Here is a 16,101-nt window from a genome sequence, read left to right on the forward strand (position 1 = left end):
TGCTCTCTCTCTGCTCTTCCCCCACTTGCACTCTCTCTCAAAAATAAATAAACATTAAAAAAAAATTAAAAAAAAAAAAAAAAAAGAAACCATATTGGAGAGCCCTGAACCCTGATTGCAAAAGTAGCAGAAAGCTTCGAGATTTCTCCATGCAGCCTCCCTACAACCTCTGCCAGGTCAGAAACATTCTCAGACTGTGTCTGGAATAGGACGTGTGGTAATTCATTAGGGTTTCAGAGGAATCTCTGTAAGAAGAGATAAACGAAGTTATGACAGCAGGAAGACTGACCTCAGACAGGACATGTACTGTGTGTGTGTGTGGGGAGGGGGGGGGGGGTCTCTGTGCTGCACACCTGACACGCATCACTCATCAGTGAGGGCAGTGCTAGTAGCACTGCCACTTTGTAGGTGACACCCGAGTACGACAGACCCAGACTCCAACCCAGTGCTAACTAAGTCCATGCTCTTGACCCTTATGCCCCTGTACTGAGATGTCGAATAAGTATAGTCTAGGACACCTACTCAACTGGATAACGATAAGGACTTCCGGAAAACAGAGATACACCTAAGAGATGGCTACAGGTCAAACCGTGCCCAACTTTTGGAAATATGTACCCGGCTGCTGAATGAGTCACAAGAGACACGCGAACGAAGCATGCTTCTCCACACAAAAGCTTTATGGTCTCTGCATTTGAGAGGACCCTTCACCTTCTGCCCAGGACAAGAAAAACTGGCTGCCCTGCTCTGGTACTTGGACTTACTTATTCATGGATTCATCTCGCCTCATCCACAGAAAAGGGGAATTTTCTTCTTCCCTCATGTCTGAATATGCTTCAAGTCTGGACTCCATGTTTTGCAATGCCTCCCTTACATCAAGGGTTAGTCTCACCATTCTCCCTGTGAAATGGGATTCTGGGAGGAAGAGTATGTGCACCGGCAAATTCCAATATACTGAATTAGGCTTTTCTATTCCTTCCTCACCCCACAGCTCTTGTCAGGGAATTTCCTATTTCTGTCTGGACCTATGGTGTCCATGTCAGATTTCTGACCTGGTCAGTGTACTGGGCACACCAGAAGCTATGTATTATTTAGGAACCAAAAAGCAATATAAAACATACCAGGGAAATAGTCCCAAGGGACTTGTGAATTGTGAAACTGAAATGGAACCGAATATTATCAGGACTTGACAGCATTTGCTCCTCAGCACCAGGTGGCAGTGTTACTAAACACGTGTACAATCTGTATGGAGGGTTGATTATGGATTTAAGCTAATTTTAGTCAATCACATGGCTTCTGACAATATCCAGATCACTTTGACCTATAAACTGGGATCTCAGAAGACTGTGAGAAGGAGGGAATAGCGGCAGCACTATTCTCACGGGAGGGTACAATTCTCTGTGTGCCCACAGATCCAACACCGGAGCTTTTGCTGACAGGCTAAGCAGCTACAGCTCGTCATACTCCCCTTCATCTTTCCTTTCTTTCTTTTTTAAGTTTATTTATTTTGAGAGAAAAAGAGAGTGTGTGAGTGTGTGTGAACAGGGAAGGGACAGAGAGAGAGAGAGGAAAATGGGGGGGAGAGAAAGAGAAAGAGAGAGAGAGAGAAAGAGAGAAAGAGAGAAAGAGAGAGAGAGAGAGAGAGAGAGAACGAACGAGCCCCACGCAGGCTCTGAGCCGTCAGGGCAGAGCCCGATGCCGGGTTTCAACTCATGAACCGTGAGATCATGACCTGAGCCGAAATCAAGAGTCGGACGCTTAACGGGTGGAGCCACCCAGGTGCCCCTCACACTCTTCCTTTATCTTTCAATGGACAGTGTTTTATGGTTCTTAAGGCATTCTTTGGGGTCCACTTCTCACTCCCCCTGTTATAACTTGGTTTGAAAGTTTATTACAAAGAGTCTCTAATGTATAATACAATGGAAGCTATGCATAAAAATAAATGTCTTTAAACTTAATGATTAAGGGGCGCCTGGGTGACTCAGTCGGTTAAGCGTCCGACTTCGGCTCAGGTCATGATCTCGCGGTTCGTGAGTTCAAGCCCTCGTCAGGCTCTGTGCTAACAGCTCAGAGCATGGAGCCTGTTTCAGATTCTGTGCCTCCCGCTCTCTCTCTGACCCTCCCCTGTTCATGCTCTGTCTCTCTCTGTCTCAAAAATAAATAAACGTTAAAAAAAAATAAAATAGACTTAATGATTAAGATTTTTTTCTCCTTTTCATTGCAGTTGCCCTATTTGTGGCAAATGAACTCATTTTTTACTGCTTTTAAGGTGAAGGAAATTTTTTATCTCCTGATCTTGGTAGTTACAATGTTTAAGTTACATTTATAAAATGTTACAAGGTTGACACTTTAGATTTGAATATGTATACTATGTATTAATTATATCCCAGTAAGAAACTGTTCAAATCCTAGAGCAGCTAGAGTTTTACAAAATTAATGTGAGTCTCAGGGTGTCTGGCTGGCTCAGTCAATAGGGCATGTGACTCTTGGTCTCGGGGTTGTGAGTTCACGTCCCACATTGGATGTGGAGCCTACTTAAAATAAAATTAAAAAAAAAATTAGCCTGGGTCTCAGTTTTCACACACATACAATACTGGTATTAATGCTACCTTCATCTCATGATTATATAATTTATGTTGCCATGTGAAGAGCTATTCTCTGTACAATAAAAATGCTGACACCAGGTGCTACTGGACTTAAGAAACAAAGCTTAAGAGCATTTTGATTGTTTGCAATTGCCTGGAAATCTCTGCGTAGTTCTCATTTCCTCCCCGCCCTTCTCCTGGCCGTGGTTGGAGTGCTGCTCCAACCCACTGCAAAACCTATCCAGCCAAGTAGAGTGTGGCCTGCCACCTGCTGTACTCTTGAGACGTGAGAGTACTCTGCTGCGGTGCCGAGGCCAGACTCTGGATATTGGGCAGGGCTCTGGGAAGCTTTGTTTACCCTTTCAGAAAGCAGGCACTGACTTCCTGAGCCTGGTTTGAATTATAATACTGATCAGTAATAGGAAACCTCTTTTATCCTAAGGTCTGTGCTCTAAATGGTTCTCTGGGTCCTGGGTCTGTTCCTTCATTTGGTTCTGACAAGAACTCTGGGAGTTGGCAGTGCAAGAACCCTTAAGCCCATCATTCAGAAAGCAAAGGGGAAGTGACTGCCTCCACTGAACACCCAGGGCTGATAAGCCGGACCAGAAGGAACACAGGCAGGCTGTTCCTTCTCTCCCTCAACACATGTTTTGCAAAAATTGCATTTTATATAGCATAGTTTTTAACATATGTTTGACCTTCAGGACTCTAAATGCAAACACAGTAAAAATGAAGCATGGGAATATAGTATTAAAAAACTGGCTTAAATCATCATCTAAATATCTAAAAACATTATGGATATATCGCTGATGGGAATGTAAAATGGTACAGCCTTTCTGGAAAACACTATGGCAGTTTCTTAATAAACTAAAACATGAAATTACCAAATGACCCAACATCTGCACTCCTGGGCATTTATCCGAGACAAATGGAAATTTCTGCACAAAAATCTGTACAGAAATGTTCACAGAAGTTTTATTTGCAACAGCTAAAAACTGAAAACTACCCAGATGTCCTTGAACAGGCAAACTGCCAGAAATGGTTAAACATATTTTGGTACTTCTACTTGACTGGGTGGAAGAGTAAAAAGGAACGAACTACTGAAAAACCTAACAATTTCAATGAAATCATGCTAAATGAAGAAAGAAAATCCCAAAGGTTTCTATATCATTCCATTTACATAACATCCTTGAAATGACATTATAGAAATGGGGATGGCTTCGTGGCTACCAGGGTTAAGGATGGGAGGAGAGGGAAAGGAAGTATGACAGGGGAGTCAGTGTGAGAATACAAGCACAACACAAAGGATCCTTGTGTTGATGTAAGTCTTCGGTATCTTGACTGTGGTGTTGGATATACAAAGCTACATATGACATAAAATTGCACAGAAATACAGACGTGCACATAACACAGAAGTGAATGTGAATAAAACTGAGGAAATGTGAACCAGATGGGTAGATTTTACCGGTATCCTAGTTGTGATATTGTACTTTATTTTGCAAGCTGTCATCAGTGGGGTAATGGGTAAAGGGTAAATACAGAAATGGGATCTTTCTGTATTTATTTATTTTTTAAAGTTTATTTTGAGAGAGCATACGTGTGCACATGTGTGCACGCAGGAGGGGTAGAGGCAGAGAGAGAGGGAAAGAGAACCCCAATCTGACAGTGCGGAGCCCCATGCAGGGCTCAAACTCACGAACCATGAAATCATGACCTGAGATGTCTTGATTTAGACTTGGACGCTTAGCTTACTGAGCCACCCAGGTGCCCCTCTGTATTATTTCTTGTAACTGCATGTGAATCTGTAATTATCTCAAAATAAGAAGTTTAATTAAAAAGCTATGGGTTTTACTTGGTATTTGTTCATTTATCAAGCCATTGGTTATAAAGAAAACTAATTTAGTCAACAAATATTTACAATGCTAAGTGCAGGGGATATGGCAACAAACAAGGCAGACAGAAGTGCCTGCCCCCACAAGAGCTTACATTCAGATGGGGAGGAGACATAGTGCACACAGTAAGAAAACAGTAAACCAGGTTAGCTGGTGAAGCCTTAGGGAGAAAATAAGGCATGGGAGGACAGGGGTAAGGGTTCTTTAAAACAGGGTGACCAGAGAAGGCCTCACCTGTATGGAGAATGCTTGAGATTTGAAGGGAGAAAGGAAGCAAGCCCTATATGGGAGGAAAGTACTCCAGGCGAAGGCAACAAGTGCAAAGGCCTGTCCTGAGGCAGGAGTAAGCCTGGCACATTTGTGGAAAGGCAGAAGGGCCAACGAGACCAGGGCCAAGCAAGCAAGGCAGGAAGTAAGAGATGAGGCAGGGGTCAGGAGGCCATGGACCAGTGACAAGGCCCTGGCTTTTAATGGAGGGCGATGGGACACTACTGGGCGGTTTCTGGCTTTTAATGGAGGGCGATGGGACACTACTGGGCGGTTTTGAGCAGAGTGATGTCGTGCTCTAACTTCTGGTTTATCAGGATTACTCTGGCTGCTGGGTGAAGAGCAGGGAAGGGAGTGGCAATGGCAAAAGCTCTGTAACCAGAGTGGAGGCTCCTGCAAAATCCAGACGGAAACATAGGGCAAATGACAGGAGTTACCATGTTGTTGCCTGTATGTATCCACCTCGACAGGTAAACAACAAATATTTTTTGTACCTCACTGATATCCTTATAAAATATTACTCTGTGTTTTGTACCCTGGGCAAAGCTAGGGCTTTAACCGTACAAACCTTATCTTGTGACCCAGATGGCGTCTCTTCTAGAGTCTCGGTGCTTCCCAGATTGGAGAGCTGAGTGCTTGGCTGTAACCCAGGGCTGGAGATATTGGAGTCGCCCATCTGATTCTGAAATTAAAAGGAAAAGTATATCATGTGAACAGTTTGCTGACTACTATTTGGCTCATAAGACATCTGAGGTTATCAGCAATGCTATTTTAAAAACAAGCAAAAATTCCCCCAAATGTTTTGCTTTGGACCCTCAGGTAAGTAACTTAAAAAATAAAATTTCTAGACAGTTGAGCACTTGGTTTTAGAGAATAGTGACAATTGTTTTTATATCCCTTGAAGTGCATATATTACTGCTAAGTAGTGTTGCACTGCATGACCACATTACTGTCTTGTGGAACACTCACCCATAGGAGGTCATTTGTGCTATTTCCAGTTTTTGGTAATTACGTATAGAGCTTTTATATTCATAAAACCTCATGCACGGGTTTTTGTGTGGACAAAAGCATCATTTCTCTAGAGTAAATACCTGGCGGTGGTATACCTAGGTCATATGGTAAAATGCATTTTTCTTTTAAATTTTTGTAGTTTTAAATTTAATTTTTTTTTTTTAACGTTTATTTACTTTTGAGACAGAGAGAGACAGAGCATGAACAGGGGAGGGGCAGAGAGAGAGGGAGACACAGAATCGGAAATAGGCTCCAGGCTCTGAGCCGTCAGCCCAGAGCCCGACGCGGGGCTCGAACTCACGGAACACGAGATCGTGACCTGGCTGAAGTCGGACGCTTAACCGACTGCGCCACCCAGGCGCCCCTGTAGTTTTAAATTTAGATTTAGGATCCATTTTGAGTTGATTTTTGTATAAGGTGTTACATTTATGTTATGGATTTTTTTTTCTTTTTTTGTATATGGATGGCCAACTGTTCCCAACACTATTGGTTGAAATCATTGTATACTCTTAAACTAAAAAGATCTCTAAGCATCACCATCAAGATGACAGTCATTAAATGTTTTAAAATTCCTGTTAACTTATATGTAACACCAAAAGTGAAAATACTTTTGGTCTTAAAGAGAATCCTAAAAACAGATCATTAGGTGGGCACAGAATTATGAATTCTTAGGAACTGAAGTTATTATATTTGGGCTATGTGATCCATTACTCATGTCACAATGGACACCAGAAACAGTTTAGAACACTCAGGAGACCAGATTTAAAAACGAAGCCCCAAACTTCAGTCCAGGGACACATTAATTTTGATAGCAGAGAATAAGTACATGTGCTTAGCACAGCGTTAGGTACTCCAATGTTAAATGAATGGCTAAAATGCATTTATTCTATTCAAATGACATAATCCTTATAACACTTTTTATTCAGTGTTATCCATTTAGACAGAGGTGAAATAGCCTGGGACAGCCTATGAAATATCTTTTTAAAAACATCTATTACTGAAATACAGTTGACACACAATGTTATATTGGTTTCAGGTGCACAACATGGTGATTAGACAATTCTACCTATCACACAGGGTTCACCCAGGCAAGTGTGGTCACCATGCAAAGTTATTACAACATTACTGATTACATTCCCTGTGCTGTATTTTTCATCCCCATCACTTACTCATTTTATAACTGGAAGTCTGTACTTCTTAACCCCCTTCAACTGCCTATGAAATATCTTATTTTCTACCCCTTTGTGCAACACCACCATCAATATGTACTAACACATTATGGAGAATGCCTGGAATTAAACTGCATCACAGAAAAGCTCAAAACAATGTTCATAACAAGTTCCTAAGAGCAGAGGGTATACAATGTTCAGAAACATTTTCAAAATTGGGAGTTTTCACATAAAAATCCCAGCTTGTTATTTTCGGAGAGAAGCTGAACACCTTTGCAACAACTGGCTGGAGCTGAGCTGCACATGACTCTCTGATGCAGGGCCAGGTTCTGTTTGCATCAGGGCTACCCTGGCCCACCCACTACATGTGCTTCCATGGCCCATGTGGTTTTGGGGGCAGTTTAGTCTCCTCTGCTTAACTCAACATGAACTACAAGATGGGCTGTACTTTAAAAGGTCCCAGACATTTTTTTTATACATGTGCAGGGCTGTTCTTGGAAGGTTTAATCTGAGTTTGTAGATGACACTTGCTATTTGTACAGATTCGGGGAAATGGACAATCAAACTTTCTGGAGGGTAATTTTATTACAATATTTAGTAAAAACCTTAAAAATGACAAAATCCTTCGATCTACCAATTGTATTTCAAATGGTTTATCTTAACAGAAAATGCTGAACACGAAGACTTAGCCACAGGATATATTTCTGAGTTCTTAAGAGAATCAGAAAAGAACAGCATATTGTTTATGTAAAGCACGGGAGAAAAAACATGCAGCTATTAATACCACTCTTCTCTTTTTCAAAAAGTTTTCATTCTACCGAAAGAAATCTCACAGGGACTCCCCTGTGAGATGAATAAATAGCTACTGTCATCAAGGTATTGTTCTTTGAAAAAAAAAAACTGGTTACAAAAGAGTTAATAAAAGCGACTTTTAAAACTAGTTAATAATAAAACTAGTGTAGAGAAGCATACCACACACTCTGGGACACATTTACACATATTTTTGGAAGGATACAAAGTATTATCAGTGATTATTTCTAGGTGGTGGGATTATGTTTTTTTCTTTTACTCTAATCTTTAAATATGAAATAGAAACAACCTCTCAACCAAAATCCAGGATTATATCCTGTGGCTACAAGCAACTCAGTAAGGGGCCGCTGTAAAGGATTGTGGCTTTAGCTATCTTTCTTACCTTTATTATTATTACTTTTTAATGTTTTGTTTATTGTTGAGAGAGAGAGTATGACAGGGGAGGGGCAGAGAGAGAGGGGGACAGAGGATCTAAAGTGGGCTCCATGCTGATAGCAGTGAGCCTGACGCGGGGCTCAAACTCATGAACCATGAGATCGTGACCTGAGCCAAAGTTGGACGCTCAACCGACTGAGCCACCTGGGGGCCTGTTACTTACCTTTAAAAAAGGTAAGTTGGTTAAAACAAACTATAGGACTTTAGGAGACAATGTTTACTATAGAGTTTTAATTTCCCAACAGTCTTTACTATAAATCCTTCACCCCAAAGCGTGGAATTTCATTCACGGTGGGTGGGGGAGATTTAGGATTGGGGTTACATGCCATCACTGAGGCATGGCTTGCACCTCTGCCCTAGACTGTCAATCTAAGTCTCTACTACAGATAAACAAAGGGCCATCTGGAGCTGCGTGGCAGCTGAGAGCGCCCATGCAAACACTTGGCTATGAATTCACAGGTCACTGCGAATTCCAACTCCCATTTGGTTGGATGACAGGCAAGTGTGGACACGAAAAAAACCTGCTCTTTCAGGAAGCTCCACCTATTTACAGACAGTTTTCAAAACCAGAAAGAATGCATTATAAAAAGGAAGTACCAAAGATTTACAAAATTCCCAAAGGTTTATTAGTTTTAATCTAACCATAGACATCATTTTACTTATTCCATAGCATGGGGGAATTTTCTTTACAACGGTAATTACCGTGCTCTCCACATTCTTACCTTTTGCAATGTGTCACATTTTCAGATTGCCTGCTTGATCTAGAGTTCCTTTATAGCTTTGTGGACAAAACCAAGGCTCTGTTCCTTCTTTCATTTTGTGGCTACTTGCTTCTTAGGCTGAGGAGTAAGCCAGGCTACCTCCCAGAGCACCAGCTCTGGTGCACAGCACCTACGCTTTCTGTCCCGTGTGGCACCGTGATCTAGTCATCACTAGGAATGCGTGACAGAGCCCTGGATTTATTAGCTACCTGTTCTCAGAACACAAAAAGGCCTCTATAAAAACAGAACAAGGCATCTATATAGATAGCCAGATCTCATTAAGGATATGAGAGGGAATTTGGGGGAATATAAGGTGACCTAAAAGAACAGAAAATTATTCTCGGAATTTATTCTCATCCAGTTAGGATCCTAAGTGTTCATGCATCCACTACAGAGATGACTGCTTTTCCTGTATTAATTTTTAGAGTTCCATAAATTCCTCTTAATTCTCTATGAGACACTGAGGAATTTGATGCAACTTGAACTTCTCAGGGGCTCTAATGTACACTTCTCTACCTCAGAAGTGAGATTTCCTTTGGTGTTTGAATAGGACTTTTCCTTTGCTGGAGGAAACTACCTTCCAGAGCACTGTTTCAAAGTCTGCTCCCTAAACTCTAGATTCTTGAGATGCTGAAGTGGAATATGAGAAAAATGGTCCCATAGTTGATCAACCTGGGAATCGGTGCTGCTGTACTTATTGTAGGGCCCCTCAGAGTCTTGAGCATTGCAAAGCCCAAAGCCCCAGGAGGATGGGGGAGGAGGAGCCATGTTAACAACATTTCCTTAACTCACTTGACCAACTGGAACCTTTCCTAAGGGTCACCTGTTAACTATGTAGAGGCTAGTGTTAGAGCAGAATTGTTTGGGAAACACACCATAGAGAGTGCTTTTCACACCTGTCCCTGGAACTTTTGGTGAGGTGAGGATTACACAAAAAACAAAAGAAAAGTACTTAATCACATATCAGTAAAGAGTAAGGTGACAATTACAATTCCACTGAAACAAAGCGCAGCAGTGGAAACCTTCAGTCTGCCTCCTATGAAGCGTGAAGCTCTCAGGGGCCCGTGTCAAGTGATAAGTCAGGGCAGTTCCAAAGCCATGCGGTTTGAAGACCACTAATGAAATGCCCACTGCTTGACGCATAGTGGATGGTTCGTAAGTGTGTAGTGAATAAGTTAACAAATGCACTACAACTTCCATTTTATTCAATTTCAGGGAGAAAACGCCATCCTTTCACTTTTAAACTAATATACAGAAAAAAAAAATCTAGAAAAGCTTCACACGTGGGTAGAATTCCAAATAATGCTTAATGAAGGCTGTGAACCTACCACCAACTGCAGACCATAAGTATACCCTTTGTATTAGCAGGTGCAAATGATCAGGCTACACATATTCCTAAGCCCTAGCAGAGGCCACAGGGGTGAAGAACAGGCAAGAAGCTTTTGAAGAACTACCTGCTGCAGGCTAACTTTTGCACCCTGAAACCATTTTCAGTAATTTTATGGGAACAGAAAAAGAGCATTCTAAACTTTCACACCAAGTCAAGGGCTTGGACGTAAGCAAATTTCTTTCCCTTTTAGGCTAAAAACTGTAAGACATGTATTCTTTCTGGACTAATTATCTCTGCTGGCCTAGAGGTGACTTTCCCAGCACATGCCCCCACGCCCCCTCCCCCTACTCCCCACCTGCCTCCTTCTCCCCTCTTGGTCCTCCCAGTCCGTCTCACCCTCTCATATTCATCCTTGGCTCTACTTAGCATCTCCAGAATGTCGATGGGCCTGTGGTCACTGCAGCCGTTAGCCTGGCTGGGACTCTGTTTGTCCCGAGCAGCTTGCTGGGACCGCCGTGTCTCCTCTTCTACCACACTAGAGAAGGAGAACCAGATTTTAGAAAGACTTCTTTAGGCACAATCTGACCCACGAACTCTCCTGGTGTTTGTCTTCCGAGGATACGGGAAGAATGTCATAGGATATGCTTCCTCCCAGTACAATTGCAGGGCCTCGGTCTGTATTGGGAGTACATAACTAACTGCTTTACCAGCTCACGTGCAACAATGCCAACTGATGTGTCTCACTGTTAGAAGGGCAGAGTACAGAATTCTTTTCTAGAGATGGTAGGAGCAGATATGTTAAAAATGACCAAATTATTTCTCTTTTTTGAAGTCTCAAACTCAAACTACCAGGTGAAGTACATTTTCAAAAGCATGTAGTCAGCAAGACACAGGCAGGCTGCATAGCTGAGCAACCACTGTGGAAAGTCTGTACTGACACTGGACTGGGGGAGGGGGGAGGAGGGAGAAGGAGAGAGAAAGAGAGAGAGGGAGAGAGAGGGAGGGAGAGGGAGGGAGAGGAGCTTCTTAAAAAAAAAAAAAAGATTTCAGCAAATCTTCAAAGGTTTCCCTTATTCTCTCCTTAGAAATCACCAAGTGGGTGGTGAGGTCAGGGTGATCATGGCAGTGCTATTCATTCTGATTGGTGCTCAGGCTAATTCTGCACTTGAAAATAAAGCAAGAAAAGTTGAGGGTTAAGAATGCCAGAGAGGGCTGGGGTCTTTTTCTTTTTAAGATTCATTTAGGTTTTAATCCCAGCTCTAATGAACAGGATTACCTGCCACAGGATATTATGGGCACAGGACAACTTGATTATTGTATAAGCTGAAAACTTTCTGGATGGTGATAAGGACAGGCAATAAAACAATTCAGTAGCAGAACATCTGTTTCTTGGTTGTTTTTTTTTTTTAATTTTTTTTTTTTAATGTTTATTTATTTTTGAGACGAGACAGAGTGTGAACGGGGGAGGGTCAGAGAGAGGAAGACACAGAATCTGAAACAGGCTCCAGGCTCTGAGCTATCAGCACAGAGCCCGATGCGGGGCTCGAACTCACGGACCTCGAGATCATGACCTGAGCCGAAGTCAGCTGCTTAACCGACTGAGCCACCCAGGTGCCCCCTTGGGTTTTTTTGAACAACAGGAATAGGACAAGAATAGGCCACTTCAGTGTCAGTTCACTGCTTTAAAACAACCTGCGTAGGAGCTCCCATTCATGTGCGTGGGATGGTTCTTTTATTTGAAAACACTGGGTTAAAGAGTATTAAGCACTTTTTTTTTTTTTTAATTTTTTTTTTTCAACGTTTATTTATTTTTGGGACAGAGAGAGACAGAGCATGAACGGGGGAGGGGCAGAGAGAGAGGGAGACACAGAATCAGAAACAGGCTCCAGGCTCCGAGCCATCAGCCCAGAGCCTGACGCGGGGCTCGAACTCACGGACCGCGAGATCGTGACCTGGCTGAAGTCGGACGCTTAACCGACTGCGCCACCCAGGCGCCCCAGCACTTTTTTTTTTTTTAAACAGCAGACTCAGAAATCTGAGTTTTTAATGTACTAAAGTATATTTGATTCTCCAAGAAGGGTGGGCTTATACATTTCCCCAAATTTACTTGACCAGAATCTTCTCCTAAGGCTAGATTTCTGTTTAGAAGATCTTGCTTTGAAGTAATGGTGTTATTTCTCTATCTAGATGCTTATAGCTCTGAATACGATGATTATTTCTGAAATAAATGTACAGTCACAGACTTTACAGTAGAATGAAAGAAGACTGGTATGTGATATGAAGATCAGACTAATTAGCATCCATATTGTCTCATTTATATCCATACCAGACAAGAAAGACTATATGGCCCCAACTGTGAGGCCTGTTGCAAAGGAGAAAAAGACTGGAGAGATATACGTTGGTTATTTCTTGATGGTAAGATCACAAGCAATTTCCCTTTCCTTTTTTGTCCATTTCTTCATTTTCCATAATTAACAGGCACTCCTTTAATAACGAGGGGGAAAAAAAGTGCTATTTCAAGAGACTTGTATTTATACTCAGTTACAAGCTGCACCAGCTTGAATTCACCTTCATTGAAGACTCCGGTCACACAGCCTGTTTCTTTCTCCTCCCTCTTGCCAGGCTGCCTGGTTTGTCCATCCTGGTATTCCCCTCATCCCTGCTCCAGACTGGATCTGGATCTGTAATTTTGGTTCAAAGTTGTTTTTTTTTTTTTATAAAGTAAGCTTTATGCCCAACATGGGGTTTGCAATTCAAGACTCTGAGATCAAGAACTGCATGCTCTACTGATTGAGCCAGCCAGGCGCCCCCCCCAAAAGAACATTTCTTTCTTTCTTTTTTTTAATTTTAAAAAAATGTTTGATTTTTGAGAGAGACAGAGTACAAGTGGGGGAGGGGCAGAGAGAGAGGGAGAGACTCAGAATCCAAAGCAGGCTCCAGGCTCTGAGCTGTCAGCACAGAACCCGATGCGGGGCTTGAACTCGTGAACTGTGAGATCATGACCTGAGCTGAAGTTGGACGCTCAACCCACTGAGCCACTCAGGTGCCCCAAAAACATTTCTAACAGTCACCACTATTAGACCGGTGGAACAGGCCTCTTTACAATGTTCACTTCTGCTTTCAACAGCATGTCCAGGCAAGAAAGGACAGGAAAGATGCCGGGACTCTATCAGGCCTCTTCCAATCCAAACTCTCTTAGGAGCACCGTCTTCTCAAATATGCCCTCAAGACTACCATAAATCAGGAATAAGGCTCACTTCCATGAGTTCTCCAAATTTCAGTCTTCGTAGGCAACCGTTCAAACAAGTATTTATTGTTAGGAAGAGTTTCCGGCAGGGTGGATTTCCTCTTTAGAAGAGTCAGCATTTCCCAAGTTTAGTGGATTTTCAACCCTGCCACTGACCAGAGAGGATTTCTAAATTCGGATACAGTACAGGTCTAGAGGTGTGCATGCTCTACCGCAGAGCTTCTCAGTTTTTATAAACATCTTTTGGAATAAGTCAACTTCTTTACTTGGAGAATTTTTATTATATTGCAGCTGTTGAAACAGTGATTTAACAGAATGGGCACCGACAGGCACATTTATTGAGACACACACACAATCTGCCAATACACACCTGTATTTCTGGTGGGCAGAGATAATAATCTGAATTATGTAGCAAACAGAGGCTGTACACAGGCAAAGTCAGAGCAAAGAAAGATAAAGTAGTCTTTTCTTTATCTTTGGTGACCACAACACCATTTATCACAAAGTTCATGTTAACATATAAGGTGTTCTCTTCGGCCATAAATAGGCCAGGCACTTGAAAACTCATTACTAACAGTTTCATGAGGGCACTCTCTAATCACTTTCAATAACTCCCCTGCTTCTAGTAAAACCAGCTGGAAGCATAAGCAAATGTGCTTCTTTTGGGCATTTCTTGTGAAAGAAACTCAAATGCTCCTTTTCCCTTTTGCTTTCTGTTTCTACTTCCTCATCCTACTTTTGGTTTCGGTACAATATTTTCAGATAGGCCTTCAGTCTTCTGCCTCATTTACCACCTGAAGTCTTGTATGAGGGGTACCACTGGCCCTGACAGTTTAGACAAAAGCTCAAAATGGTTTCCTGTAAGTAGCTATTAAAGCTAAAAGAAACCTATTTCTTACTTGGGGCCCAAAAGTTCTCAACCTGCAGGAGAAAGTCTATATACTAACATATTCCAAAGTTTAGATATTTCAGAAAAATATTCTGGATTTCAGACCCAAGAATCAATACATCTGTGTCTTCTAAGTAATTTGAAGTAAACTGCCTTTGCTGTCACTTTCAAAAATACAAAAAGTAGTCATCAAATAAGTAAATGGCTTTGTAAAAAAAGTAGTTTTAATTCATTTCCAGGGACAAGGTGTTGTAAAAATAGTGTGCTCAGTTGCTATGTGTCCAACTTCGCAAAGCTCAGATGATGACCTTGAGGTTAGTGAGCTGGAGCCTCACGTCGGGCTCTCTGCTGTCAGTGCAGAGCCAGAGAGCCTGCTTCGGATCCTCTGTCCCCCTCTCTCTCTGCCCCTCCCCCTGCTCTCTCTCTCTCTCTCTCTCTCTCTCTCTCTCTTTCAAAAATAAGTAAAACAATAAAAGAAAGGAAGGAAGGGGGCGCCTGGGTGGCTCAGTCGGTTGAGCGTCCGACTTTGGCTCAGGTCATGATCTCACGGTCTGTGAGTTCGAGCCCCGCGTCAGGCTCTGTGCTGACAGCTCAGAGCCTGGAGCCTGCTTCTGCTTCTGTGTCTCCCCCTCTCTCTGCCCCTCCCCTGCTCATGCTCTCTCTTTGTCTCAAAAATAAATAAAAACATTAAAAAAATAAATAAATTAAAAAAAAAAAGAAAGGAAGGAAAGGAAAGGAAAGGAAGGAAGGAGGGGTGTTTCTAGAGAGGCAACATGTTTTCCAACATGACTGATGCAAGTTCATTTGGAACAATGTCTTCAGGGGTGTATGCCCACAGTAATAAACACAGCCTATCCTGTGAGCTCACGGCCAGAGCCATCAAAGCAGAAGGCGGACAGACATCCAATCAGGACATGACAGTGGTCTTCGATTAAAACTTTGCTTTAGCCATATGGGCTTCTTTTAAAATGCAAATATGCCTGGAATTGAGGTTTGGGGCTTATTTATTTACACTTTTACAGAAATTAGTGTGAAATTGGACTGTTTCTTAAAAAATTAAGAGTTTTCTTCCAAAGATGTAGATAAAAACCTTGCAGGAGAACGAAAGGAATTCCGATGATGGGGTGGGGGTTCACATCTCTGGGGAGATTTAGGCAAAAACCGAAAAGGAAACACAGGTGAGCCAGAATACACTGGTGGCCACAGAACCGCAGGCCCCTCCAGCGCCACGGTGTCTCGGGCTCCCAGAACCCAGACCAGCAGCACCAGCAGCACAGAGAAGCCAGATGAGGGGTGGCTCCTGCGGGCTAGCTTGAGAAAAGACAGTAAGCCACCCTTTAGAACTCTCATTCAATGAAATTGCTTTCCAATTCCAAGATTCTGACATACAAAGCATCTCCTGGAACACAGCCCATCAGTGAACTGGGGGACCACTACACCTAGAGTCGGCGCCACAGCGGAGTTCACGTCAAGGAGGCGCAGGCAGGAGTTCTCTACTGGCTGCGGAGCGCCGCACCACTCGTCTCGCCAGAGCCTAGCGCCGCCTGCCTGTGCCCTGGGCGTGATAGCGTCCTCTGGGGTCAGCCCTAAGCACATGCTTAACAATAAGGGTTTGGTTAAATTAAGATTTGTCTTCAGGACTGGATAAAATTACAAATACCACAGAGGACTCTTTAGCGTAAACTGGAAAAAGGCTGTTGAACTGAAA

The 16,101-nt window shown here is 42.6% G+C and overlaps 1 protein-coding gene across 1 annotated transcript in view; it reads right to left on the reverse strand.

Annotated features, from left to right (window-relative positions):
• DCP1A (decapping mRNA 1A) overlaps positions 1-16,101 on the reverse strand; it is a 58,775-nt gene that overhangs the window by 13,767 nt on the left and 28,907 nt on the right. Inside the window, exons 5-6 of the mRNA XM_047094460.1 lie at positions 10,654-10,792; positions 5,310-5,423 (exon numbers count right to left, since the gene is read on the reverse strand). Of these exons, the coding sequence (XP_046950416.1) occupies positions 5,310-5,423; positions 10,654-10,792 (253 nt within the window). The remainder of the gene's footprint in view (positions 1-5,309; positions 5,424-10,653; positions 10,793-16,101) is intronic.

This window comes from Lynx rufus, unplaced genomic scaffold, assembly GCF_022079265.1.
Source record: "Lynx rufus isolate CCGP_SWC_20201006 ecotype Redwood Valley unplaced genomic scaffold, mLynRuf1.p SCAF_4, whole genome shotgun sequence".
Classification (NCBI taxonomy): domain Eukaryota; kingdom Metazoa; phylum Chordata; class Mammalia; order Carnivora; family Felidae; genus Lynx; species Lynx rufus.